Here is a 27,760-nt window from a genome sequence, read left to right on the forward strand (position 1 = left end):
CATCCCATCTCATCTCATCTCATCTCATCTCATTGCGCGCCGCACTGAAAAACAAAAAGAGATAAATAAAAAAAAAATTTAATGGGCGGCAAGACCGAGTTTATCCGTCGTATCACGTGATGTTTTTTTGAGATGACCTCGGATCATTTGTCAAACTTTCCCCACATTATTAATTTATTTCACCCCAAGGATTAGAATAAGGTTGAGTAAGGAAGTAAAGAGTAAGGAGTAGGGAGTAAGGAGTAAGGAGTAAGGAGTAAGGAGTAAGGAGTAAGGAGTAAGGAGTAAAGAGTAAAGAGTAAGGGCAATGTCGTCAAAAGAAAAGATTGAGTCAGCGGTTCCAAAAGGCAATACATTAGAGGTCAATTGGTCAGATGGCCAGGTATCCAAATTTCATACCATTTGGCTACGTGATAATTGTCATTGCTCAGAATGTTATTTTCTGTTAACAAAACAACGTTTACTAAACTCGGCATCGATTAGTATTGACCTTGGCGTGAAAAAAATTGTAGAGGTTGATAATGGTAACAAGTTGGCAATTACCTGGGACACGGACCATGAATCTGAATATAGTGCCAGTTGGTTAAGATTGCATTCTTACTACCCGAGACTTGTACCACTAGACAAAACCGTACTCGAGCAAGAATTGTGGCAAGTTAAAGATATCAAGGACAAGCTTCCCTCGGTGGACTTTGCCTCGGTGATGAACTCTTCTGACTCCACGGATAATGAGGATGCTATAAGAGACTGGTGTTTGAAAATATGGAAACATGGTTTCTGTTTAATTGACAATGTCCCAGTAACACCCGAGGATACAGAAAAGTTGTGTAAAAAACTAAACTATATCAGAGTCACACATTATGGAGAATTTTGGGATTTCACTTCAGACTTGGCTAAAGCTGATACCGCTTATACGAATTTTGACATTAGTAGCCACACTGATGGAACTTATTGGTCAAATTCTCCGGGATTACAATTGTTCCACTTGTTGTATCATGATGGTACTGGCGGAACTACTTCATTAGTTGATGCGTTCAAATGTGCTCAATTATTAAAGGAAGCACACCCGGAAAGCTATGAGATATTCACTAGAATTAGAGTGCCTGCTCACTCTGCTGGTGAAGAAAAGGTATGCATCCAACCTGATATACCACAACCTATTTTCAAATTGGACGAGCACGGTAAATTGATTCAGGTTAGATGGAACCAAAGCGACAGATCAACTATGGATTCATGGGAGGACCCGGATGACGTTGTCAAGTTTTATCAGGCTATCAAACATTGGGTAGAGATTATTACATCGCCAAACAATGAATTGTGGCACCAAATGAAACCTGGCCAGTGCTTGATTTTTGATAATTGGAGAGTATTTCATCTGAGAAGCGAGTTTACTGGAAGGAGAAGATTGTGCGGAGCGTACTTTGAGAGAGACGATTTTGTGTCAAGATTGAAGTTATTGAATTTGGGTAGAGAAGCTGTTTTAGAATCTATATGATAAACTTTTGACTATTGTTCTTTTTTTCCTTTTTTAAAAAAAAGAAACTACTTATTTATGTTACTATTCTAGATAAAAACTGGAATGTGGTTCCAGTCCCATGGATCGTTGAATCTTAGTCCCTTATCCAATTTTTTAATTTCCTTTATGTCATCATCGGTCAAGTTGAATTTGTTAACTTCCAAATTTTCTATTGCCCTTTCTTGTTTACTTGACTTGGGAATCACTGCAATATTTCTTTGAGTAGACCACCTTAATAAAACTTGTGCACAAGTCTTTCCGTGGTTTGCTGCTATTCTTTTAATAGTGTCGTGTTCAAATAATTTTGGAGCATCAATTGCCTTTTTATTCTCCAACTCAACAAAAGAAAGTGGCCCAAAGGATGAGTATGCGGTTACTGCAATACCTTGACTCTGTACCCATTCAATCAATCTCTCTTGTTGCAAATATGGATGATGTTCAATTTGTAATACTGCAGGTGGGATCTTGGCGCCTCTCAACAAATCATAAATCAAACTGCCATTGAAGTTTGAAATACCAATAGATTTGACTTTGCCCTTTTCTACAAGCTTTTCCATTGCATGCCAAGTATCTAGCAAAGGAATATTTTCAAAATGAAAATTACCACCATCTCCGCAGTAAAATCCAGGTGGGTATTTCTCATCAAACGACACAAATTTTTGTGCAATTGGGAAATGAATCAAGAACAAATCAAGATATTCTAGTTTAAGATCGGAAAGGATGCGATCAAGTGCTAATTCAACGTTCTTGGGATCGTGATACGAGTTCCATAACTTTGAAGTAATGAAAAGCTCTTCACGTGATGTAAGACCGTCATCAATTGCGTGCTTTATACCATCTCCCACCTCTTTCTCATTGCCATAATCTTGAGCCTCGTCAAATAATCTGTAACCTGTCTTTATAGCATCATAGACTTGGTCAGCGGCTATCTTGTTTTCAAGTTTCCAGCAACCGAAACCAACAAGGGGCATCTCATGACCGGAGTTTAATTTAATACTCATTTTCACTTTATTCAAACTTGGCAAGTTAATCAATTCACTCGAACCTACCCCAATTGAAAGAATGTCAACTTTAAGGGGAAGGGGGGGGGATCGCAAGATCTTTATATAGCCCTAGGAATTGATTGCTATTTTTAAATCGAATCGGAAAAGGAAAAAAAGAAGCAATGACGAAAATGGAAATATGGGGGACCATCATTTGAGGGGGAGGGAGTATGGAATGTGAAGTGTAGATGGAGGGGAGGAGATTATCGAGCAACACTATCGAGCAACACTATCGAGCAACACTATCGAGCAGAGCGAGATAGTGTTGTAAGAAGCTACAAAGTGTGCGTGGCAGCTAGTCAGTGCTGTTCCACTATTGAGTAGAGCAAGATAGTGTCGATAGTGTTGTAAGAAACTACAAAGTGTGGGTGGCAACTAGTCAGTGCTGCTCCACTATCTTGCTCCGCTCGATAGTGTCGATAGTGTCGATAGTGGCAGCTAGTCAATGCTGTTCCACTATCGAGAACGACATGCTCATAGCAAGGAAATACATCACATTAATGCTGAAAAAAAGAGTAAAAAAGGACGTCTCTATTGTTACGTTAAAAGATTTTCTAACTTCATGAACCCTTGATTATCAAGCCTGATATTATTCTCTTCGGACTGTGGTGATGACTCTGAACTAGCAACAGAATCTGTATATTTAGGAACAGTAGCCGACGCTTGCTCCTTCTGTAAGTGTAATTGTTTTTGCTTCTGTTGTTGTTGTTGTGGTGGTGGTGGTGGTGGCCGAGAAGGGTACTGAGGTAAATCGCAAAGTGATGTAAAGCTTAAGACCGACCGGATTGGTGGTAATCTAGTTCCTGTAGTTGAAATGCTATCAAATTTGTCATTTAAAAACTCATTCTCCTGAATGGTCTTGGATGGTAGAAGTTGAGTATCCAAAGCCATTGGTTGTAAGTGTGGCGATTGACTTGGTGTTTGTAGTGGTGTTTCGTTGGGGGATATAACAAATGCAGAATTGCCAATTTTTGATCTCGAATTGGATAAGTGGAGAGTGACAGAAGTTGTTGATGGAAACATTGATGGAGAGCTTGGCCTTGACTTTTTCGAAATATGGCCACCACTACCATCACCACCAGACTGCAGACTATTGTAAAATTCGAGGTTTAGCGACGTCGAGGACACTTGTTTAGGTGGAAGGTGGCTATTTTCGGATCTCATAACTGTAGCTATAGCTGGTGTAGATGCTGTTGTTGGTTGATGCGAGAATATTGGTTTTAATGGAGTCATTCTATGTAAGCCAGAAAGATTTGTAGCTGAAGCAGACGTTCTGATTTTACCTCCCAATGAAGACAAGGACGAAGAACTGGTATTAAACAACTTTGTACCGCCACCATATGCTGCACTGATATTATTATTGTTAATAGCAGTATTACTATTAGTATTCATATTACTAATATTATTGTTGTTATTGCTATTATTGTTCTTTTGGAAATAGTCATTTAAATTTGTAAACGAAAAAGGTGGTGGAAAGGGCATCTGTTGTGGAGGTGGCATTAAAGCAGCAGAAGTTTCAGGTGACGTTCCCAAGGACTGAGTGGCTGAGTTATTATTACTGAAAACTTTCTGATTTTCTGATGAAATACTAGATGTAGATTCAGACTTTTGAATTCTTGATTGATGAGTAGCTAAGGATAATTGACCATTTGGAAATGAAGGTGCAACATTTGACTGCAGCTGATGATGAGAGTACTGTCTTACTGTATCTGAAGACAATGTTTTTTGCGTCATCAATGGTTGGGAACTCACTGATAAGTTGTTAGCTGAATGTGATGCAGATTGGTGATTGAAAAACGATTGGCTTTGGCTTTGGTTTTGGTTTTGGCTTTGTTGGACACTGGTAGGAGATGAAGGAATGGAAAAAACAGCTGTACCATGTAGCAGATGATGATGAAGAGGAGAAGCACTTCTTTGTGGATGATTTAGGACCGTTGATGGCTGCGAAGATGCTATTGGAAGTTGCTGATTAGTAACCTGTTGAGATGGTGGTTGCGATTGCACAACCGAACCCATGTAGCCACCTGCTCCCGGTGGTGGAGCATAATAAACAGAAATTGGTTGATGGTATGGATTGTTACCGGGGTTATTTATGTAGGAATTAAGAAAGATCTTTTGCGGATGTTGCTGCTGCTGCTGTTGTTGCTGTTGTTGCTGTTGTTGCTGTTGCTGCTGTAGAGGTAATTGCTGCTGCTGTTGTTGTAGTGGTAGTTGACGTGGTTGAATACCAACGGGACGCGAAGAAGTCTTGTCCTCTTGACCGTTATCATTCTTTGTCTTTCTCTTTCTGGAAGGTGCAGGAACCGTTGGATTATTATGAATTCTTAAATGTCTAGTTAATTCATCGGACCTACTGAATCTTTTGGTACACAGCGGGAAAGTACAGCAATGAGGTTTCTCTCCAGTATGAGTTCTTATATGCCTCGTCTGATGCTCTAACCTATGAAATGCTTTTTCGCAAAATATGCACTTGTAAGGTCTATCCTCCTTATCCTTTTTCTCCTTTGGTGGCATAATTTATCCGAAAACTCTCAAAACTAAGGAGAACCAATGACAAAGTAAGCTGTTCAAATAACAATTAAAAAGACTCCTTTTTAGGAAAGGATTTTCCTGACGAGGGAGGAGTAGATGGGACTATCAGGTCGATATAAGTATACAAAAGAAGAATGAAAAAGATGGAGGCTTGTGTAAAAATAACAAAAAGATTTTATTCCGATTTTCTTTGTGTCCAAAGGGTTAAATGTATAAAAAAAAAAAAAGAAAAAAAAAAAGGTAAAATAGAACCACTAAAAAGAACATAATTAGAGTTTGGAAAGATGTAATAAAGTTGGAGATTCGGCGGGGCAAATGCGAAAAAAGCTAAGAATATAGAAGAAAAACGCTGAATGAATGAAAACAGTTGGAAAAAAAAGGGGGATACACAAGTGAATTGGTGTAACATTGAAAAAAAAAAAAGAAGAAATTAAAAAGAGAAAGGGAAAGTGAGAAGAGCAATGGGGCAGTTTAGTATCAGGGTGTGTTGAAATACAATAGACAGGTTAAATGAGAAGACGAAATTAAACGTAACAGGCTCCCATCCGGAAATTGATATAAATATGGTATATTTGGTATGGGTTATTATACTATGAAATGAGTTAAGAAAGGTATACAAATACGACTTACTTACACACTATTGTTATAATTTATTTTATTTTTTTCCATTGTTACACCTCATCTCCATATCCAAATCAACTCAATTTTGGACGCTCCTGTCGGAACGTAGTGGAGCCAATTATAGAGGTCGTAGCAGCATTAGTAGGAGTGGTAGTAGTAATAGCTGCCACGAAATGTTTTAGACAATAGGAACTAAAATAAAAATGTGATGGTTATATAATCTTAATCTTTATCTCTTCTTCGTTTTTAAAATAAAATATAAAAATAAAAATAAAAATAAAAAAAGAAATTTTATCGGAAAAATTAATTTTTCCGAGTAATAACTCTAAATGCTGTAAAACGGAAAAGTAAAACAGAAATAGAGAAATAGAGAGAAAAATCATCACAAACAGAGCATCCTCTTTCTTTGTAATCTTCAATAGCCCACAAAAAGTGTTTTCACGATGAATGTAAGAAGCCAATAGGTTTCAGATCGTAAAAAAACCTTTTTTTTTTTCAACCAGTAAAGAAAAAACAGCCCACAGCAACCACTTGTAACTTCTTTTTTTTTTTTTTCATGCTAGGTAAGTAAAATATACATTTCTTTTTGACCCACATTCCAAATCATGTACATGAGAACGATATGCAACTTGGAGGTATAGCTTAGGTTGTGCAGTGCAGTAAAAATATTTGGAGTGCTTTAATTTAGGCGGGAAAAAGAGCGGGGCACAATCACAATCTAGGCTGGGGGAAAATTGGGGGAAACTTAGACTATATGGAGAGACATGAAAAGATGAGAAGGGTTTGTATGTCTATGTGTCTATATATTTATGTAGAAGTTCAAGATTGTGTTTCTAAGCCATGACACAACTTTTTATTTACTTGACTTCTGAGAGAAGAGGAGCACTTGGAGTTTTTACTGTATATTTGCATTTGCTGGGTAAATGCTTTGCCGGGAGGAGAAGAAACAAAAGTTAATAGGAACCATATCTTAATAGGTACCATACTTTGTTTTTTTGGAGGATGTATGTCATGTAACATAATGCTCTTACCTGAACCCGTATATTGAGTTTCAGCACCGGGTAGTAAGAGTGTATTGTGGAAGGTTGCAACCTTTATGATGACCATGACCAATCTCTCGGATTTACAGAGAAAAAAATACATGCAAAGTCGAAAACTTCGGAGTAACAGTAACCGTATCGTACAATGCAAAATTTTATAAAAACCCACAAAGTTTAACGCTTTGCACAAAGTTTATTTACTTAGTTCAAAAGCTCGGTTAGTAAAGGTAACTTGTATCTACACACAGAGCGATTGAAACAGGACACATGTTCAAAATAGTTTTGGGTTTTCTGTTTTCCGTTTAAAAAGTTCAGAAGTGATGTAAAAAAAAAAAAAAAAAAAAAATAGAAAAGAAACAGTAAAATTTTATGGTGTTAAAGGGGAAATGATCAAATTGTAGGCATTCCAATGAGGATTCAAGTTGTTGTTATTTATTAGGTATGTGATTGTTATAAATATTGAGCGCGTGCGTATTTTGTATTTTTGTAATCTTGCTATTTTTGATATAAGGCTGGCCAACCAGAAACAACCTTGTAAACGGGGTGCCGAGGCGAAAGAAAAAACGGTAAATGCAAAAGAAATGTGGCTCTTTTTAGATTTAATGTTCTTTATTTATTTTCGTATAGTTGGTTCAAAAAGTTCAACTGGGTGTGATTTTTCTATGCCATATCAAATAGGTTTTGACAAAACGGTTTAAACCACTTGTGACGTAAGACACGTCCCATGTAAGCAGTATTATTTTGTAGTTTTTCTTCAAATTTCGTTACCACCCCCGTGGGGAAAAGTAAAAGAGAAAGAACGGTTGAAAACAATTTTATACGAGGTGGATATTTTTGTAGAATATTTTTACTCGAAAATGTAAGTAATGATAGGAATGAAGAGAAGTTTATGAAAACAATTTTCAAATCCTCTTTTACCTAGTTTCCTATCTTACTTAATTTCCTCTTTTACTTAATTTCCTATCTTACTTAATTTCCTACCTTCTTCATAGTTTGCTCTTCAACTCTTAATTGGTTTATTTTTGGTTCAATTCTGGACCAAAATTTGTTAAGAATAAAAAGAGAGTGAGAGCAAAAAAAAAAAAAAAGCCACATAATTGTACATTTGTGTTTATTAATATGCTGAATACTTTCGATCTTATTGTTTGCAGTTAGGAAGTCATACACTGGTACATATGTTGAAGATTGTTTTGTATTTCAAATTACAGATTGCACGAAGGAAGGCAAGGCACCAGAAACAGATGTATTTTTATTTTTTTTTATGTTTTTGTATTTTCCATTCGTTTATATTCTTGATGCTATAATATTAATTATTTTTCCCCAGGACTTACCAGTTGAAGATCGTAATTAAAATCCAACCACTGATCGAACCATTGAATATTCCCCAACATGTTATCAAACTCTGTTGACGAATAGACATCAACTACCTTTGGTTCATTTTGATCAGTTGAACTGGTAGGGGTTGTATTACTATCCGCCCTCTCAAAAACACCACTATTCTCTTCCATTGCTTCATTTTGAGGCCCTCCAACTCCATGAATATGCTGGTTGTTATGTATCGATTTACTTGAGGAACCTTTCTCATAGCAAATACCTTCCCTTGTGACTTCATCGTTCCTGTGCAATTGTTTTTCTAAAACTTTATAAAATTCATTATTACTGCTGTTATTTCCCTCTTTATTTGAATGTTGCTGGTACTCTTGTTGTTCTTGTTGTTGTTGTTGCCGCTGCTGCTGCTGTTGTTGTGTACTATTCGCTTTTGCGTCTGATAGTTTGGTTTTCCCTTGGGTGGCAATTGCAGGAGCACCCGAATCTGAAAATCCCAACTGCGAAAAGTATTGTTTATTGACATCCGAAGAACCATGGTCAACTCCAATATTATTCAAAGCATTCATGTCTTCCTCCAAACGTAAAGTTAAAATTTTATTGGCCATCTTCAAAGCCCAAGTACATTCTCGCACCATTTTAAAACGTTCTCTAAATACAAGCTTATTTTGCTTGTTCCTTATTGGCGATTTTCTCAAAAATGTGAAAAACTTAATGGTGCTTTTCAAAATATCCCTTGACTGCAGAACATAAACACCTCCATTAATCAAAGTTATTGCATTTACACCAATATTGAATAAAAGTAAAAGAACCGAGTACCATGGGGTATACAACAAGCCCGCTTTATTTGTCTTGTCTAAAACATCAATGACTCCGTGGCATGCATCCAAAACCATTTCAACTTTTAGCCCGTGACTGGCTATTTTGCGGCCTATATAATTAAAAAGCACTTTTCCGTGTATGCACAACACCAAATCATAATAATGTAGTTTAACCTGTGATTTCACCAAGGAACTAATCTCTGAATCGTCATTTTTGTTAAATAATAAATCGTTTCTAAATCCTATTTTATTAAACCATTCATGTAATTTGACCAACTCAGCATTTATTTGCTGGTATTTTATCAAGTACGGATTATCATTAGACAACGTGTGGACAAAATTTGATATTCTTGCAATGTGAATTAAGGCCAATGCCGGCAATGTTAGCCAGTCATCTTTAACAGTTTCTTGAGCAAAATCAAATGTTGGGTACGGTCTAGTAAAATCTTCATCTCTCACACCACAATACCTACCTGTTTGTAACCCAAATACTCTATCAATTGAAAAAACGCACCAAAATATTCTAGTCGCTTTCAACCGCTCATAAGCCGTAGACACAATTAGCTGGGGATTTTCATCACCAAAGCCCAACCCCATTGACTTCGTTATTGTTATTGCTTGACCCAAAGCGTGCGAGCAAGAAGTTTGTCTATGGGCAACTCTCAAGTATAGAGCTATTAGTAGCCAGCTTTGAATCAATTCAAACGATTCCCATTCAAAACTGAGAATGCTAACTATTTTATATGCATACTTGAAGAACTTCTCTTCCAATTTCAATATTGCTATATTGGGACCTTTTGGTTTCTGAAATTCACTAAATCGAATAGCAAGGGCATATATGAGATACAATATTGCAACAAATAACTTAGTTTGGTTTGTTTTCGAGTCATGAGTTTTTAGTTGCAATTCTTCACGGACTAGTCGGTTATATGCTTCAATCTGCTCTCGAAAAACCGTTTCATGGATAATTGCAAAAAGTGGATTTAATTCCTTAAAATAATAGTTAACTAAATAATCCTTATCAATGTCTGTGTCAAAGTCTGGAATGGGCGGTAACTCTTCCGAATTTAAATAGTTCACACCAGACATATTCCATCCAAAATACTGCCTTCTAGGCACAGTCACTTTTTGCCTCAGCTCTTCTGATAGATTAGAGTACATGGATTGACATAGCTCAACAATCAACAAATTCTGATGACGTCTGGAAAATCGCCATTTCGAGCTAGCAGAAAATAGTGTCTCTGTAATAAACTCACTCTCTGGTTCTCCTGATCGTGGCTCTCTAAACGTTTCAAGGCTATTACCAGATAAAATTGCTTCTAAATACTGTACCCTATTCTCCAAATGCAATATGTATTCATGATTGTTTGATTTGTCAACTGTTGGTAATCCAAATGGCTCGGAATTAACCATTGTCTTTTGCCTCTTTGCACAGTCTCCATAGAATGAATAACCGGCATTATTATGGTATCTGCCTGCACCATTAGCGGCGGCCCCACCGCTGCCCACACCAGAAGCTCCAGCTCCAGCACCGGCACCAGCGGTGGCTGCCGTTGTTGCATTGGAAAATGTACATTCCTTTTTCTGTCGTGTGCAGGTAGCACATGGTGAAGTTCCGGAACACTTAATCTTGTGGTTACGACACCTGTCACAAGCCTTACTTACTCTCAACCTAGGCTTGGAATAGTCGTTTGTTTGCCGAAGAGGCTGTAAAGGTTGCGTTATATGTGCGTTCATCGATACTAGCGGCTCCAGTGATTGCGACTGCGACTGTGGTTGTGACTGCGACTGCGATTGCAACTGCGATTGAACCCGGTAATGTGGGGAATTGGCCTGTGATGGTGAAACTTGTTGTGATTGTCTATACGAGTATACAGGAGGTAATTGAACAGCTGGATATGCTGAAAACCCCGCTGCTGATGCTGCCAGATTCGTTGGTTTGTTAACCGTTTCTGGTAAATTCAACTTCCGCAATGTCTGATTAGACGTGGGATTTGACATAGCTTTGTATACCAACCAGCTTTCACAAGTATATAAGCTCTTATAAGGTATAACCTTTCACCAAGTTGACATTCAATTAAAAATCCTCAAACCCTTTTCTTTTTTACTTTATCCAACAGAAGGTAGCGTTACGCAAGAAGAAGAAGAAGAAGAAGAAGAAGAAGAAGAAGAAGAGTGAAAGCTTTGACCCTCTGGCCAAATGTCCTATTATATTGTGTCATGTGTAGATGTGTATATGCGTGATATATAGCCAGTTTATGGTTGCCCCGGTCCTTGTGTTAAATCAAATACAACTTTGTTAACCTTGTGCTTGTCAAACAAATCAAAAGCTTGTTTTGCATCAATTAACTTTGCTTTATAATCTATAAAATGAACAAAATCATTCTTCACCTTTTCAAAGATTTCCAAAGCTTCTTCAAATAAGCTCCATCCGTGACATCTTCCAAATGATATATTAACGTTTTTTAGATAACATTCTAAGCCATTGAACGGTAATGGCTCGTGCCCCATCCCTAATGAAGATATGAATCCATTTCGACGTACAGACTCATAAGCGGTTCTCAATGCAGCTGACGCGCCTACAACTTCCAAGACTGCGTCAAACCCTATATTATCCAACTCGCTTTGGATAAACTTGTTCAATGCATCGGGATCCGTTTCAAAATTGATCGTCTCAAAGGCACCTAATCTCTTGGCCTCAGCCAATCTCGCAGGAACACTATCAACAACAACAACTTTTTCGAATCCAAAATACTTCAATACTCGTAATCCACATAAACCAACAGGTCCAGCTCCAATCTGTAGAATTGAAACATCTTTGAAATTTTGCGGCGACACGTTTCTAGCTGATGAAATCTTCAAGAAATCCATAATCTTCTTCACCCCATAGTAACCAGTAATGAATATATCTGCCATCATTACATAAACGGAGGCGTCTATTTCTGGCTGCCCCTCCTCATTTTGAGGGAGATTCAATAGAGTTTTCTCTGCGTTTGGAATACGTACATACTCTGCTTGTCCTCCATCTAACCCAATCTTCCCAAATGTATTGGTTTCGTTACATTGTCCCGAATACCCATTGCGGCAATACCAACAATGGCCACATTGAATGGTAAACGAGCTTAAAACTTTGTCTCCAATCTTGAACTTGGTCACTTGGTCACCCTTGGCAACAATTTCGCCCAAAAACTCGTGCCCCAAAATTGTATTCACGGGACCATTTATATGGCCACGATATGCGTGTAAGTCTGTTCCACAGAGCCCAGAAAATTGCACCTTAACAATGGCATCGTCTGGTTTCTCAATCTTGGGGGTGGCACGATCTTCCACTTGAACATCAAATGGTCCATGATATACCACCGCCTTCATCACCTCTGGCAATTCCGTCATTTTTACCTAATATAGAGACTAGAAAACTTACAATATTAACCCTAAATTGACTCTCCCTTTATACTTGTCAATGAAATTTTTCAAATCAATCATTTTTTGCGGGGGAAGAGCCGAGAACCGAGAGCGGGTCTGTTCTTAGCGGCTAAAAACAGAAACTCGGAAAATTAACGCCGAGCGAGCGACTCTCACTATCGAGCACGACACTATCGAGCAGAGCGAGATAGTGGAGCAATACATGGTAGCTTGTTACAACACTAGCTTGTTGCAACACTGTTTACAAAGCGTTGCTCCACTATCTCGCTTCGCTCGATAGTGTCGCTCGATAGTGTCGCTCAATAGTGTCTGTGGCAGCTAGTGTGCTCCACTATCTCGCTTCGCTCGATAGTGTAGCTCGATAGTGTCGTGCTCAATAGTCTCGGTCTATCTACTAACGACTAGACTCGTTTCACTCGTCTAGTCTCTGTCGCTCTGCTCAATAATGTCAAGGTAAAAAAGTTATGCTATATATTTAAAAAACGTTGACCAAATTGCATTGGTCAAGTTTTTCACGATTTTTGCATAGCGAAACATGCGAGTTATACAATTTGAAGCCCAAAAGACTAAAATGTTGAGACAGATGATATTGCCAATAATGGCATAGACCAAATATATCAACACTGTAGTGATTTTTGTAAATGAACCTCTATAACTGGGAAACGACAGACGAACTGCTTCCAGGAGTTTGAATATCAAAGTATCTGTATCTATCGAGCATTGTACGTTGTCGTCTTGTTTTGCACATGAGGTTGTTAACAAGGATGCAAAATAATTTTGGCAGATTAGCTGGAAATGTTGCCAGGTTGTTGAATTGCGAAATGTATTCAAGTTGTAAAAATAGAAAATGTTCATATCATGTTCCTGTAGTAGCTCATGGGTATGCATCAAACCACTATTATCATGTAGCACAAAAGTCATCAAATCTTTCAAAAAATTATCGCTGAATGTGATTGAATTGGTAAAGGAGAGCATGGTATTGATAAGGGAGCGGAAATAAGAGTGCATTGTCATGAGGAAGAAAACGATTCTCACAACTTTGATAAGGAACTTGGCGGTCCTCGCGAGTGCTTCCTTGATCAAATGACCAATATTCTCTAATGTCAATATTTGCCATATTCGCGTATAGTGTAATATTAGCAACGGTATACAGTTAAAATACCATTTCACCTCATAGTATGTATGACCAGAACCCTGCCGTTGCCTTTCTTGTTGAAAAACTGTGATAATTGCATCAACCGTTTGACTCCGCTCCTCAGGAGACAAAGTCGCCAAGTATTGGTTTATTTGGTCCTGTTGGAATACCTCCAACAACAGCGTATCTAAGTTTTCAAAAATATCTATATTATTTGGATCCATCGCAACAAGAACAACTGTCGTTGCAATAGTAAAGCTTGCTCTACTGACAAATGTAAAGTAATCAGCTCCTATAGCCCTTTACCATTTGAAAAAGAAAAAATATCTTGTCTCCCTTTTTTTTTTTTTTGGGGCATTGAGATTAGAAAGGGGTCCAAAAATGTATGAGCTCAATAAAGGATTAGATGTTTTACGTAGAGATAAAGAGAGAGACTCACACTATCTCGCTCTGCTCGATAGTGTGAGATTGTGTTTAATAATAGGTAACTAAAGAAAGAGATCTACTTGGTAGTATTGCTACGAAATGTTACTCACACTATCTCGCTCTGCTCGATAGTGTGAGATAGTGTGAGATTGTGTTCTATATTGGTGCTCCTTTGGCAACTTGTTCGAAATCGGATGTTTTGATACCCAATATTCGTTTAGCTGCTGTTTTATTACTATAAGAATGAGGGTCTTGTTGTGAAAAGTTCAATAGTTTTTTGATAAATTCAAAGCATTTCATCACATCCTCTAGATCAACCTCGACTACTTTAGTAATGAAATTTTCCGGCATTTTCATGTCGCTGAAAGTACTTTTACCTTCAAACACCACCATTACCAAACAAGTGGCAAAGAGGACATTCATGTCGTAACAAAGTATGATAGGCAAACTTGACAAAAGTTCGATTAGTCTTGTTGTTCTCACCATAATATCTTTCCTCTTTTCGTAAAATGTCTGGTTGATTCCCGCATGCATTTTGTTGAGTATCTTATGTTGTAGCAAGTAGGGCGACGGGAAACTTAGATCAAAATTAAGTTTTCGCAAAATCAACTCTTCTCGGTACAATAATTGATCTCTCCATCTCCAAAAATATTCACTTTGTTCGTCAATTTGTGGTGGCGGCGGTGGCGGTGGTTGTGCCGCAGAATGATTAGCTGTGTTTGGTGGGAATTTGGATGATGACGATGACGATGATGATGATGTCCTGGGTGCTTTTATATTGCACGCATATAAACTGATCGTATCCAGCTGTCGTACGCAATCATTAAGTTTCCCGGAGATCGCTAATGCAGCTGAAGCAACGTAATATTTTGAGGAAGTTATTGGTACCCGCATGTAAAACCTATGAATATAAACAGTTGCAGCTAATATTGTAGGAGCATCGACTTTTAGTTTCAGACCTAGCTTTATTAGAAAATCGTGCATTGACTCCTTGATTCTTAGCTCTTGAGATATAGTTAGCTTGGAGTCTAGTCGCGTTGGTGATCTTGTTAAAACTGCTGACTCTGGAAATATCCATGGCGCTAGTTTCCGTTTTTTCCTTACTTGAGATGATGACTCGGACCTAGAGCCCAGTTTTTTATTTGTGGTGAAAATACCTATACCACTTTCTGTAGCATCTGTGGCCATAATACTGATTCTTGGCCGAACTTCTAGTCAACTTGATGCTCTACTATATATGATACTTGATGCTCTACTGATTATGTTTTTCAACATGATGCTCTACTATTTATGTTTCTTATGTTTTTTTTTTTTCTGGCGCTTCTTTTTTTTTCTTGTCTGAGGAAGGATTCGAACTTGGACATGAACAACTAAATGGAAAAGAAGTTTTGAAACGCAAAGCAAAATGACCGATTGCACTGTTTGAGAAAAGTAGAAGCGATTGCAACGTTTAAAAGAGATCCACTATCGAGCAAAGCGAGATAGTGGAGTATCACTTTGTAGCGATACTAGTAGCATCACTTTGTAGCGATACTAGTAGCATCACTTTGTAGCGATACTAGTAGCATCACTTTGTAGCGATACTAGTAGCATCACTTTGTAGCGATACTAGTAGCATCACTTTGTAGCGATACTAGTAGCATCACTTTGTAGCGATACTAGTAGCGACACTATGGAGCAACATTTTATAGAGATACTGGTAGCGACATTATCGAGCAAAGCATTATGGCGATACTAATAACCCTACTATCAAGCAATACTTTATAGTGATACTAGTAATAACACTATTTCGCTCTGCTCAAAGTGTTGCTCGATAGTGTTGTTCGATAGTGGAGCAACACTTTATAGCGATACTACTGAGCTCCACTATCGAGCAATACTATATAGCCATACTAGTAATAACACTATCTCGCTTTCCTCGATAGTGTTGTTTGATCTGCTCGATAGTGTTGACACGCACACGACCCTCTTCTCTGAAAAAAAAAAATCAACTTGAAAAGTTTTCCATTGACGTAGGAAGAGTATAGTAAAAGCGTGATTTGTTTAAACAGTTCCTTCTGAACCTCACCCAGTCATGACTGATTCTACCTTTATGCATTTGGTGAGACCAAATGTCACTGCCCCGGCAGCGGGATCGGCGAATGGACCAGCCAAGATAAAGATCCATGGACCTGCGTATCTCACCATTTTGGAAATTGTTTCTCAACAAGTATTGAATAAACGTATAATTGGAACTTTGCTAGGTATGAGGTCGGATAACGGGTTGGAGATTGAAATAAGAGACGCATTTATGGTACCCATCACTGAAACTGGAGACTCGATTGCCATTGAAGACCAAGCTCACAAAACATTATACCAGTTATACAAAAAGGCACATCCCAAGGAATCAGTTTTGGGCTGGTTTGGAAGTAGTAGCAAGATAGACGAGACAACAAGTTTGATACACGATTTCTACTCAAAGGGAATTGATCGCGCTTTTCCGCACCTCGCCATCTACTTGAATGTGGAATTTTTGAATGATGAAGGTAAAATAGTAGCACCCACAGTAAAGACATATATTGGAGCAGCAGTTGGGAAACCCATAGCCAAATCAAGCGTGCAAATTGGTTGGAATAAGACTGCCAGTACAAATAACTCGTACGTTTTCACGCCAATACCGAACGAACTTATTAACGGTACGACTACTGAAAAAATTGCATTTAAAACATTACAAGAGGCAACATTTGAAAAAGCCAACAACACCACACCACCGCAAGCGTCGCAGATTTTGAACGGAGACTTATCCTACTTGTCTAAAAACTTGCAAGAAGTTGGAACTAGAGTTGACGGTTTGTTGGAGTATATCAACACTAATGCACAACATAGTAATAGTGACGAAAACATCGATTTGTTAAGAAAATTAAGCAACACTTTATTGACCAAGCCACCAATCTTGAGTAACGTCGATCAGTTGAGTAATGCGTTTGCTAATCACAACCAAGATGTTATAATGATTGAGTTAATGACTAAAGCTGTTAAAGATCAAATTGAAATGAGTGCAAAATTAACTGCTGCAGCAGAAGCCGAAAAGAGATACTAAGCGGGAATTTACTGTCATAAACACTATCTAGCTGTCATCAACACTATCGAGCAGAGCGAGATAGTGGGGCAACACTTTGTAGCTTATTACAACACTGACTAGCTCGATAATGGAGCAACACTTTGTAGCTTATTGGAACACTAACTAGCTCGATAATGGAGCAACACTTGTAGCTTATTGCAACACTAACTAGCTCGACAATGGAGCAACACTTTGTAGCTTATTGCAACACTAACTAGCTCGATAATGGAGCAACACTTTGTAGGTTATTGCAACCCTGACTAGCTCTATAGTGGAGCAACACTTTGCAGCTTATTACAACACTGACTAGCTCTGCTAGATAGTGGAGCACACTGACCAGCTGCTATTGACGAAAAAGAGTAGAAAGAGTGAAAAAGGGTAAAAAGGGTAGAAAAGAGCTAGGAGTGGTACAACATTGACTAGCTCTGCTCGATAGTGTTGCTCGATAGTGTTTATAAAATGTTGCTCGATAGTGTTTATAAAGTGTTGCTCGATAGTGTTTATAAAGTGTTGCTCGATAGTGTAGTCAATAGTGTAGTCGATAGTGTAGTCGATAGTGTAGTCGATAGTGTCTACAAAGTGATGCTCCACTATCTCACTTTGCTCGATAGGGGTTGCTCGATAGGGATTGCTCGATAGGGGAGCTTGCTACAAAGTAATGCTCCACTATCTCGCTTTGCTCGATAGGGGAGCTTGCTACAAAGTAATGCTCCACTATCTCACTTTGCTCGATAGGGGTTGCTCGATAGGGATTGCTCGATAGGGGAGCTTGCTACAAAGTAATGCTCCACTATCTCGCTTTGCTCGATAGGGGAGCTTGCTACAAAGTAATGCTCCACTATCTCACTTTGCTCGATAGGGGTTGCTCGATAGGGATTGCTCGATAGGGGAGCTTGCTACAAAGTAATGCTCCACTATCTCGCTTTGCTCGATAGGGGAGCTTGCTACAAAGTAATGCTCCACTATCTCACTTTGCTCGATAGGGGTTGCTCGATAGGGATTGCTCGATAGGGGAGCTTGCTACAAAGTAATGCTCCACTATCTCGCTTTGCTCGATAGGGGAGCTTGCTACAAAGTAATGCTCCACTATCTCACTTTGCTCGATAGGGGTTGCTCGATAGGGATTGCTCGATAGGGGAGCTTGCTACAAAGTAATGCTCCACTATCTCGCTTTGCTCGATAGTGTCTATCTCGCTTTGCTCGATAGTGTCTATCTCGCTTTGCTCGATAGTGTCTATCTCGCTTTGCTCGATAGGGATTGCTCGATAGGGGAGCGACATTAACAAAAGCCACAATAATACCACTTTGCATGACAATAGATTTACTTTTATTCACTTTATCAAAAATACTCTTGTATACTCTGCGACCAGGTGATCCCTGGCCAAACGTGACCAGCCGACAAGATTTAAGGCGAAGATCAACTTACAAAGAGAAAAGAAAGAATTATTTATTTTAGCTTTTACTGCAGATGGCCAAATCCGTCGTCACTACAACCGGTCCTCTACTTGTCCAATTTCTCCTCTCCCTAATTTTTCCCATTCTCCCCCACTCTCCTCATCCTCTCTCCCCCACTCTCCTCATCCTCTCTCTCTCTCTTACTTCTATTGCCCCCCTGTTGCCCCCCTGTTGTCTCACTCCCCGATTTTTCAGATTTTTCAGATTTTTCAGATTTTTCAACACAAAAATAAAAACGCTTAGTAAACGAAAAAAAAAAAAAAATAAAAAAATAAAATGAGATGAGAAGAGCTGAGGATTCACACGATATATATCATATTTAATTATACATCAGTCTTTTGATAAAGCAAGGTTTAGTAATTGAACTTGGTTTATTAAGCAAAAGTTGGTCTTTAATTTTTTGAATCATCTCATTAGAGAAAAAAAGAAGGCGAACCAATCTTATACAAGCTTAAGCGCCAATCGAGGAGGAAAAGCCCATCGGCTTTTAATATATCGAATTTCCCTTTATATATATATATATATATATACTTGTGTCCTCACCCTTTACGCCAACACAATAGAACACAATACGTTTTTCAACCAAGTGCAGATAGACCAAAGGTCCACCATTCGAAAGGTCTACTTATATTATTGCAAAAAACCTACAATTTTATATATTTTTCAGAGTTTCTTCAATATCATATTATGAATAGGTTTCGATTTCGAAATATTCAAGATATATTGTTATTCACCTTCTTTGCAAATCATTTTATTATATAGATACAAGTGAACAAGGAGAAAAATAACCGAGATTCTAATTTAAACGACAATTTTCACAATAAAAGGTCACACCTGGACAGTTTTATAGCTCAAGGAAGAGAGGATAATATATTTTTACTGACAAAGGGTTGATCTTGATTTTTTTTTTTTTTGGCATTTTTTGAAGAGGAACTTTATATTCAAGAATGGCCAAAAGTTCTGCTAAAATAGGCTATCATAATACTAGTGGTAAAGCTAAATCGGAACCGATGAAGTCGTCAATTTCAAAAAATTACCATAATCATCACCAATCAACTTTTGGTACCAAGAATTTAAAAGCGTTAAAGAGGAGAAAATTTAGCATTGCCAATTCCACAACCTCCTCGTCCTCGTCCTCGTCATCATCATCATCTTCTTCTTTGCTGCAGAATTTGTCAGATGACGATCTCGAGACTATCAGGGCTAAGAAGAATGTTTTAAACTCTGCAGAATCTAAGCATTATCTTAGTTCTGGGTCAGATTCTTCTTTGACACAATTTTCCGATGAGGATAACAATATAGAGGAACTTGATGGCGGCAACAGCAGCAACAGCAACAGCAACAGCAACAGCGGCGACGTCGGCAGTAAAAGCAATAGCAACAAGTCAAAAAGTCATAAATTGAGGTTATTGGTAGGTAGAAAGGGGGTCTGTAAAAAGACAAAGAGTTATGCAAGAAAAGGAAAACCAAGAAAGACTTTTGATTGGACGAAAGGTAATACAAATGAGGTGTTTGGAATGTCATCTGAAGAAGATAATGTTGAAGAAGAAGAAGAAGAAGAAGAAGAAGATGACGACGACGACGACGATGACGATGACGATGACGAAGAAGATGAAGAAGATGAAGATGAAGAGGAAAAACCTAATTTAGTAGAGCTTTATTCGCTTATGGAGAAAGGAAAAAATTTAAAGGTGTACGAGTCAAATGAGAGTGCCAACGAAGGTAATTCAGATGAGGAGGAGGAGGAAGAGGATGTATACAGCTCATCCGATGACGATTCTGATGTCGATTTTGTCAAATTACAGGCACAACAAAAAGCTCAGTCTTTGAAAGCGGTTAAAGCTATGGAAAACCCCAAGAAAGAATTTACAAAGGAAAACAATATTGGACCCAAAGATGATAACACACTGATACCGAAAGCATTACCAAAGCGTAGAAAAAGTAGTTCTATCAAGTTTGGGCGAAGGAAATCTGATGCAGTACTTCCTGATTTGAATTTTACATTTGAATTTGAGCCAAAGCAAGAGCACGAGGAGCAAGAAGCTGCAACTGTGCCATCTAAAGTAGAAGAAGAGGATATTGGGGAAGAGATTGTTTACTCTCCCTTGTCCTTAGGTTTGGAAGCTAGTAATCAGTTTGACTTTGAACATGATACTAATTTGCTATACTTTCCCAAAATCAATGAGACTGAGTTGAACTCGGAAGATGATTATGAAATTGATGACAATGAATTACTTGCCACTTTGCAGGCAGAGAATGATATTGACGAGTTTCTACCTAGTGCTGCTAATGCATCGTCAGGTTCCTTAATCACCCAAACTGGAAACGAGCAAATGACCAAAGATAACTCTGTAATATCATCGACTGGTGAAGATGATATAAGTGGAGACGGAGGCGATGATGATGACGAGAATGACCCGTTTTTAAAAGAAGAAGAGAAATTTTTGGTTAACGAATTCGAGACAAATGGGTTTGATGATTATGAAGGAGGTGATGAAGATGAAGAGGAAGAAGAGGAAGAAGAAGAAGAAGAAGAAGATGATGATGATGAGGATGATGAAAAGTTTGCTTTTGACGATAGTGAGTATTCGACATCAAAAAAGATTATTAATTTATTCAAAGGGATTGGCGAGGATAAAACTAAACCAATAGTGCAATATGAAAGCAGTGCTTCTAATCCCAGTGAATATGATGAAGACGACTATGTTGACTTTGTTGAATTTGATATGCCTTTATTTGAAGGAGACGACGATAAGGATGAGAAGGAAAAAGAAAAGAATAAGAGCAAGAGCAAGAATAAGAATAAGAATAATATCAATAACCGAAGATCCAAAGCTGAAAAGTATAGTATGCTTCATCAACATAACAGTGATGAGGACGACGAGTCATACTTGTGGAACTATTTCTTTAGTTCCGATAATAATTCCCTGAGTGACGCCGAGCAGCAAAATGAGGCTGAGAAAGATGACCCATTCAAACATGATGTTGACGATATTGAGAATAGCAACAATAAAACAACGAAAAAGAAGCAGGGTTTATATGGTACAAGCTTTCCATTTAAACATTATCGAATGATAAACGATGACAACAAAAATGCTAATAATGATGGTAATGACGTTGATGAGGGTGATGATGATGATAGCGATTATAATCATGGGTACGAGAGTAGCGAATCCACTGATGTTGATGAGAATTTACCAAAAGTTTCAAGTGCATCTGGAGTTGGTTCAAAGAAAGCTACCGAAGTTCTTTCTTCCAAGACTGCCGATTATAGGCCTCCATTATTAGGCTCGTGGGTAACCATTGATAGTAAACCATTTGGCATAATAGATGGGTTGAGCACTCGTACGTTACTACCGAATAAATCGCAAGAGCCAAGGTATGGCGGAATTCCACAAACATCGTCTGTCGCTTCGAGAGCTGGTACTTCGTCAGAATCGTCATTGTCATTGCCTAGTGGCTTTCCACCAACCTCCACTGGTCAGACCACCACCAATTCGCAGTCTACACCAGTAACTACATCATCATCTTCCTCGCAGTTTGGATCGAGAAAGAGTATAGTGAACAATTTCAACCCTGCTGGGCAACAGCAACAATCAATAGCTGCCACAGACGATCTGGTATTGGTGTTGGACGATTTGTTGAATGTTGACGATTTAGACAACCATGATGAAAACGATGCCCAAATTTGGAGAGATTTCAATAACCAAAAAAGTCGAGTGCCCTTGGGGGCTTTTAGAAATAAGTCATCGATACAATATGCTCATCATCACCATCACAATCACCACCAACAGCAGCATCAACCACAATCACACCGTCATTCCCACCACAACAAAAAGCGTCGAAAATTCTAGCTGTCACGACACTAGCAAGCGAAGCGAGCTAGCGTCCTATCGAGCAATACTTTAAAGCAACATTATCGAGCAGAGCGAGATAGTGTTGCTTTTAAGTAATCAAACCCGTTTTGAAAGAGAAGTATTAGTAGTAGTTGTTGTAGTAGAAGAAGAAGAAGCTAAGGGGCTGGCTTCTTTAAGTTTTATGTATACGTTTGGTTTTTTTGAAGTCTAGCGACACTATCGAGCAGAGCGAGATAGTGGAGCAGCACTGCAAGTAATTGGAGGAGCACTTGACACTATCGAGCAGAGCGAGATAGTATCGATAGTGGCAGTTAGTCAGTGTTGCTCCACTATCTCGCTCTGCTCGATAGGACACTATCTCGCTCTGCTCGATAGGACACTATCTCGCTCTGCTCGATAGGACACTATCTCGCTCTGCTCGATAGGACACTAGCTCGCTTCGCTTGCTAGTGTCGTGACAGCAAGAATTGGAGGAGCAGTTGCAAGTAATCAAACCCGTTTTGAAATGGATTTGATTGAGGTGGTATACATGACACCAACGTAGTGAGGCATCCACATCTAGTGCGATATACATCCAATCAACATACAAAACAATACCATTGTTGTATCTTTTAGCAAAAAAATACAATTGTAATGTTCTTTTGTCTATTGTATTGTTACACACATAACACGCCATTGTAGTTAACCTTGGCAATGCATTTGAATAGCAATGCTTCAATGTAGAACAATAAATTTGGAAGAATGTATGGTATTCTAATTTTCAACACCAAGAGTTTTCTACTTATCTACTATACCTACTATATCTTTTCTACTCTTCTACTTTTCTACTATATCTACTATATCTATTTACTACATCTTTCTACTGTATCTCTTCTATATCTTTCTACTGTAACTCTTCTATATCTTTCCATTTCCTTTTCTAGTGCATCACATATCTTCAACACATTGGTATGTTCAATATTTATTTAATTATTCTACAAAGTATTAACCCTTGCATCGAAGCTTTCTAAAAAGTTGAAATGAATTTTACATGTTGACAGCACTCTTTTAGGCCCATTTAGGCCTGTTTCGGCCTGGTCACAATATGGATTTCTCAACAATAGAAGGCTTTTTTTTTGACAATAGAGGTTTTAACAATAGAGGATTGGTTGTTCGCCGCTGATAAAAGACAAAGTCAAACACAAAGACACATTACAGGGAAAGAATGCCTTTTCTTTCACAATAGTTGAAACCATGCGGGAGAGAAAATAGGGTANGGGGGGGGGGGGGGGGGGGGGGGGGGTCATAGTAAGGTTTGCTTTTTCCGTGTTGCTACGTTAATTGCTATTTGAACCCCTTCTTCAAGGTCAGTGCTGCTCCACTATCGAGCAGAGCGAGATAACAATGACACTAGCTGCCATCGAGGGTTGGCTGCTTTTGCTGATAAGAGACAAAGTTAAACACAAAGAGACAATTTACAAAGAAAGAATGCCTTTTCTTTCACAATAGTTGAAACCATGCGGGAGAGAAAATAGGGTAAGGGGTGTATGCGTGGGGGTGGGGGGTGTACAGTGTATGTGTTTGCTTTTTCCATGTTGCTACGTTAATTGCTATTTGAACCCTGTGTTTAAGGTTTGGAAAGAGTAGACGCAGAGACTCAGAGACGTAGAGACTCAGAGACGCAGAGACTCAGAGACTCAGAGACGCAGAGACGTAGAGACTCAGAGACTCAGAGACTTAGAGATTTAGAGACCCAGAAACTCAGAGACTCAGAGACGTAGAGACGCAGAGACTCAGAAACTCAGAGACGCAGAGACGCAGAGACGCAGAGACTCAGAGACGCAGAAACTCAGAGACGCAGAGACGCAGAAACTCAGAGACGCAGACACCCAGAAACCCAGGGATTCAGAGACCCAGAGACCCAGAAACCCAGAAACCCAGGGATTCAGAAACCCAGGGATTCAGAGACCCAGAGACCCAGAGACCCAGAGACCCAGAAACCCAAAGACCCAGAGACCCAAAGACCCAAAGACCCAGAAACCCAAAGACCCAAAGACCCAAAGACCCAGAGTTTTACCCCCCTTGCTTCCCCCTCTACAGCCAATCAAGCTTGCTTTCTAACTATTTCGGGAAACTAGATGTTTAAGCTACAATCTTCGCGATCTTCGGTACATTAATTCCGGCAAAAAAAGAAATAAAAAACCTGTCTAAAAACAGGAACTAAAAAGAAGGAACTGAAAAGCTAATGGGCATTCTCCTTGAAATAACAATGCTTTAAAGTATTTTTTTTAGTTTGGAAAAATGTCTCGATTTGTCTACATTGTTACTGACATTTAGACGCTTAATTTGGTGCTCTTCTTTTTTTGGCTTTGCGCTTTTGGCTGAAAGACACCACAAGGCTTGGGTTATCATTATGAGCTATAATTGGTGTGGCTTTTTTGGGGCGGGAGGGCGGAGGGAGGAGGAAGAATCTTTTCCAGGGAACAAATTATAATCAGATTATAAGGGGGAAGAAAGGTCGCTTTGCAGCTGGCGATGTAATACACAGGTCCCGGTTTCGTCTTACCGTTATATTTGATGTTTTTTTTCTTTTTACATTTTTATCACCACTGACTTATTAGTTTAAGTTCAAGTCTCCTACTACTTTTGAAATTGATTTCTCCAATTACATAGGCTTCAACGGATACTGATTGTACTTGATGGGCAAGTTACTCAGATACACATCAAAGAGGAGTGTAATAATATATTATACTTTTGCATTAATAGGTCTAGTTGGTATTTTGTCTTGGTATCAGCATAATTCGCAACTTCTATCCGATGATATTGATTTGCATTCTACTTACGACATATATGATGAGTACTACAAGCTACCGTCGTTAGTTCAAGATGCAACAGCATCCCATTCTGATGAAGAACCTGAAGTTGGTCAATTTAAAAACACAGAAATATATTCTTTGCTTCTCGATAGTTACAATCTCACAAAAGAGTGTGATAAACACTCTTCAATTTATGAAGAGATTTTCAGTAATCATGGTGTTAGCACTGTTTTGGGCCAACTTGATTTTGCCAAAAGATGTGACTTGTTTTTTACAAATGTGTTTTTGAAAAATCACAATTGGAGATTCAACACTAGTCAAAGTTATGATATTACTTATGATGGGCCTTACGAAAAGTTTTGCCAACAGAACTCAAAGAAACTCAAAACTGAATTTATCAAAGAGAGAGCTCGCTTTAACAAGTTTTCCGACTTTACAAGGAAAACATATGCCGAAAACAGGCAACGAGAAATTGAGCAAACGGTTGTTGATGAGTTAACTATATTCAGACTATATAACAAATGTTTTGTCACAGATGATGATCCAATTCAACAGAGCAAAATCAAGAATTTCATTACTCAACAGAAACAAATGGTGGATAAGATTGGTAGTAGTAATCCATCAAAAAAATTTGAGTTTACTAAATACGAAGATTTGTTTCAAAAAGGAAAAGAAAAACTGAATCGCAATAATTTTGATCATAGAATCTACCCTTGGCTATCCCTTGAAACTCCTATTTTTGAGAGGTGGACGGGGAAGGTGTATAACGATATACCGAATTATAGAGAAATACTCAATGACCCATCACAACCTGGCAAAAGAAAGCTGTCGTTTTTTTCCAAACCCACAAACACTAATTTTTTCAAACAATATAAAAACGATTGCAATGGTAGGGGGATAGTTTTGACAGTTGCCGATAAGCACGTTGACTATACTGTCAATTTAATTCATCTTTTAAGAGCTTTGAATAATAAATTACCAATCCAGATTGTTTATTTTTATAATTTTAGTCAAGAATCCAAAAAGGCTATCCTTAGAGCTGCAAGAGACGACTATTCGCACTTGCCTGATTCGTTTAAAAATGTTGATTCATACTTTCCCTCGGATTACTTGGAAAACAACCACAAGACACGAGGACTACCCAAACAAGAAGTTTGGTTTGTTAATGCAGCAAACGTTTTAAATGAAAGGGATAAACAGAAATTTAATGGATTTGCCAATAAACTATTAGCGACTCTATTCAATTCGTTTAATGAGTTTATGTTGATTGACGCAGACACGGTAATGATGAAAAACCCAGAAACCTTTTTTGAGATGAAAGGTTATAAAGAAACTGGTACTCTTTTCTTTAAAGATAGATTTGTTTTACAAAAAAGAGATCTTGAAGAGGGCAAGTTATTCAATCGCGTTTCTCAGTCAACTGTTGATAAGCTAATGTTTGATGTTGAGCCAATGACAAACCATACATTACAACGAGAGTTTTTCCGTGGTTTAGTTCATACAATGGAATCAGGGATGGTTTTGTTGAATAGAGAAAAGCACTTTAGTTCTATCCTTATGATTACCCACCTCAACTTTATTAAACCAATCCGAAAAAAGAGCTATGGAGATAAGGAGTTGTTTTGGCTAGGTTTTGCATTCAATGGTGATGAAAATTACCATTTTAACAGCTATAGTGCGGCATCAGTAGGTGAATTGACTTTGCCTAGTGATTGGCAAAAACCGGATGGGACACCACACTACTCTCAGGAGCTTTGTTCTTCGCATCCAGCTCAGATTAGTGAAGAAGATGGACATTCGTTGCTCTGGATAAATTCGGGTTTTGGATATTGTCCACAAGCAAAATCGATTGATTTTAACAAGGAAAGTAAGATTGGTCGTAGGTTGACCTTTCTTCCACAGACTATGGAGGCATTTAAACAGTATTATTTTGACCCACTAAGGATTCGTCATGCCATTATCCCACCAGTAGATGACAAGTTGAACAAAAGATACAACTACAATGACGAGCCGACGGAGGGATGGCTAATGGATCGTGACTATTGTAAAAGGTATTTATGGTGCGCATACCTGAGCATAGGTGGGAAATTAGAAGGTGGAGATAAGGATAACAAGTTGGAAGGAAAAATCATTACCTTTAGTGATAAAGAGAGACAATTATTTGATTATTATGGTGATATTTGGATGGGTATGGAGTAGTTTGTAATGGTGGGAAAATGTTGATGTGCAAATGCATCTATATATGGTGTGAAAAAGGGGAACAAAAGTAAAGCAAATAAATGTAAAGTAATTAGAGGGTTATATGGTATTGATTGTTTCATTATCGATAGACTATCTCATGAGACTATCTCGCTTTGCTCGATAGTCTCACTACTCCCTCTTCAGACTATCTACTCCCTCTTCAGACTATCTACTCCCTCTTCAGACTATGTACTCCCTCTTCAGACTATCTACTCCCTCTTCAGACTATCTACTCCCTCTTCAGACTATGTACTCCCTCTTCAGACTATCTACTCCCTCTTCAGACTATCTACTCCCTCTTCAGACTATGTACTCCCTCTTCAGACTATCTACTCCCTCTTCAGACTATCTACTCCCTCTTCAGACTATGTACTCCCTCTTCAGACTATCTACTCCCTCTTCAGACTATCTACTCCCTCTTCAGACTAT

General features: G+C 38.4%; 9 protein-coding genes across 9 annotated transcripts; 4 read left to right on the forward strand and 5 right to left on the reverse strand. All coding sequences in view use genetic code 12, as the record gives it.

Annotated features, from left to right (window-relative positions):
* Nucleotides 1-307: 307 nt before the first annotated feature.
* On the forward strand, nucleotides 308-1,495 carry KGF56_001772 (uncharacterized protein; the record flags this gene model as incomplete). Its single annotated transcript, XM_049322930.1, has 1 exon — nucleotides 308-1,495. One exon carries the CDS (start codon nucleotides 308-310, stop codon nucleotides 1,493-1,495), a length of 1,188 nt encoding a protein of 395 aa, XP_049181173.1.
* Nucleotides 1,496-1,563: 68 nt separating this feature from the next.
* GRE3 (trifunctional aldehyde reductase/xylose reductase/glucose 1-dehydrogenase (NADP(+))) lies at nucleotides 1,564-2,517 on the reverse strand (the record flags this gene model as incomplete). The annotated part of the gene is made up of 1 exon (XM_049322931.1): nucleotides 1,564-2,517. The coding sequence occupies one exon, from the start codon at nucleotides 2,515-2,517 to the stop codon at nucleotides 1,564-1,566; it is 954 nt and encodes a 317-aa protein (XP_049181174.1).
* A 579-nt stretch (nucleotides 2,518-3,096) lies between these two features.
* MIG1 (transcription factor) lies at nucleotides 3,097-5,073 on the reverse strand (the record flags this gene model as incomplete). The annotated part of the gene is made up of 1 exon (XM_049322932.1): nucleotides 3,097-5,073. The coding sequence occupies one exon, from the start codon at nucleotides 5,071-5,073 to the stop codon at nucleotides 3,097-3,099; it is 1,977 nt and encodes a 658-aa protein (XP_049181175.1).
* A 2,989-nt stretch (nucleotides 5,074-8,062) lies between these two features.
* Nucleotides 8,063-10,900, reverse strand: CTA7 (Cta7p; the record flags this gene model as incomplete). The annotated part of the gene is made up of 1 exon (XM_049322933.1): nucleotides 8,063-10,900. The coding sequence occupies one exon, from the start codon at nucleotides 10,898-10,900 to the stop codon at nucleotides 8,063-8,065; it is 2,838 nt and encodes a 945-aa protein (XP_049181176.1).
* A 255-nt stretch (nucleotides 10,901-11,155) lies between these two features.
* KGF56_001776 (uncharacterized protein) lies at nucleotides 11,156-12,289 on the reverse strand (the record flags this gene model as incomplete). Its single annotated transcript, XM_049322934.1, has 1 exon — nucleotides 11,156-12,289. The coding sequence occupies one exon, from the start codon at nucleotides 12,287-12,289 to the stop codon at nucleotides 11,156-11,158; it is 1,134 nt and encodes a 377-aa protein (XP_049181177.1).
* A 1,750-nt stretch (nucleotides 12,290-14,039) lies between these two features.
* Nucleotides 14,040-15,071, reverse strand: BUR2 (Bur2p; the record flags this gene model as incomplete). The annotated part of the gene is made up of 1 exon (XM_049322935.1): nucleotides 14,040-15,071. One exon carries the CDS (start codon nucleotides 15,069-15,071, stop codon nucleotides 14,040-14,042), a length of 1,032 nt encoding a protein of 343 aa, XP_049181178.1.
* Nucleotides 15,072-15,957: 886 nt separating this feature from the next.
* Nucleotides 15,958-16,962, forward strand: KGF56_001778 (uncharacterized protein; the record flags this gene model as incomplete). Its single annotated transcript, XM_049322936.1, has 1 exon — nucleotides 15,958-16,962. One exon carries the CDS (start codon nucleotides 15,958-15,960, stop codon nucleotides 16,960-16,962), a length of 1,005 nt encoding a protein of 334 aa, XP_049181179.1.
* Nucleotides 16,963-19,385: 2,423 nt separating this feature from the next.
* Nucleotides 19,386-22,292, forward strand: IFH1 (Ifh1p; the record flags this gene model as incomplete). The annotated part of the gene is made up of 1 exon (XM_049322937.1): nucleotides 19,386-22,292. One exon carries the CDS (start codon nucleotides 19,386-19,388, stop codon nucleotides 22,290-22,292), a length of 2,907 nt encoding a protein of 968 aa, XP_049181180.1.
* Nucleotides 22,293-24,973: 2,681 nt separating this feature from the next.
* MNN1 (Mnn1p) lies at nucleotides 24,974-27,289 on the forward strand (the record flags this gene model as incomplete). The annotated part of the gene is made up of 1 exon (XM_049322939.1): nucleotides 24,974-27,289. One exon carries the CDS (start codon nucleotides 24,974-24,976, stop codon nucleotides 27,287-27,289), a length of 2,316 nt encoding a protein of 771 aa, XP_049181181.1.
* Between the last annotated feature and the right edge of the window lie 471 nt (nucleotides 27,290-27,760).

Source organism: Candida oxycetoniae (assembly GCF_023343755.2).
Source record: "Candida oxycetoniae strain CBS 10844 chromosome Unknown scaffold62, whole genome shotgun sequence".
Lineage (NCBI taxonomy): Eukaryota > Fungi > Ascomycota > Pichiomycetes > Serinales > Debaryomycetaceae > Lodderomyces > Lodderomyces oxycetoniae.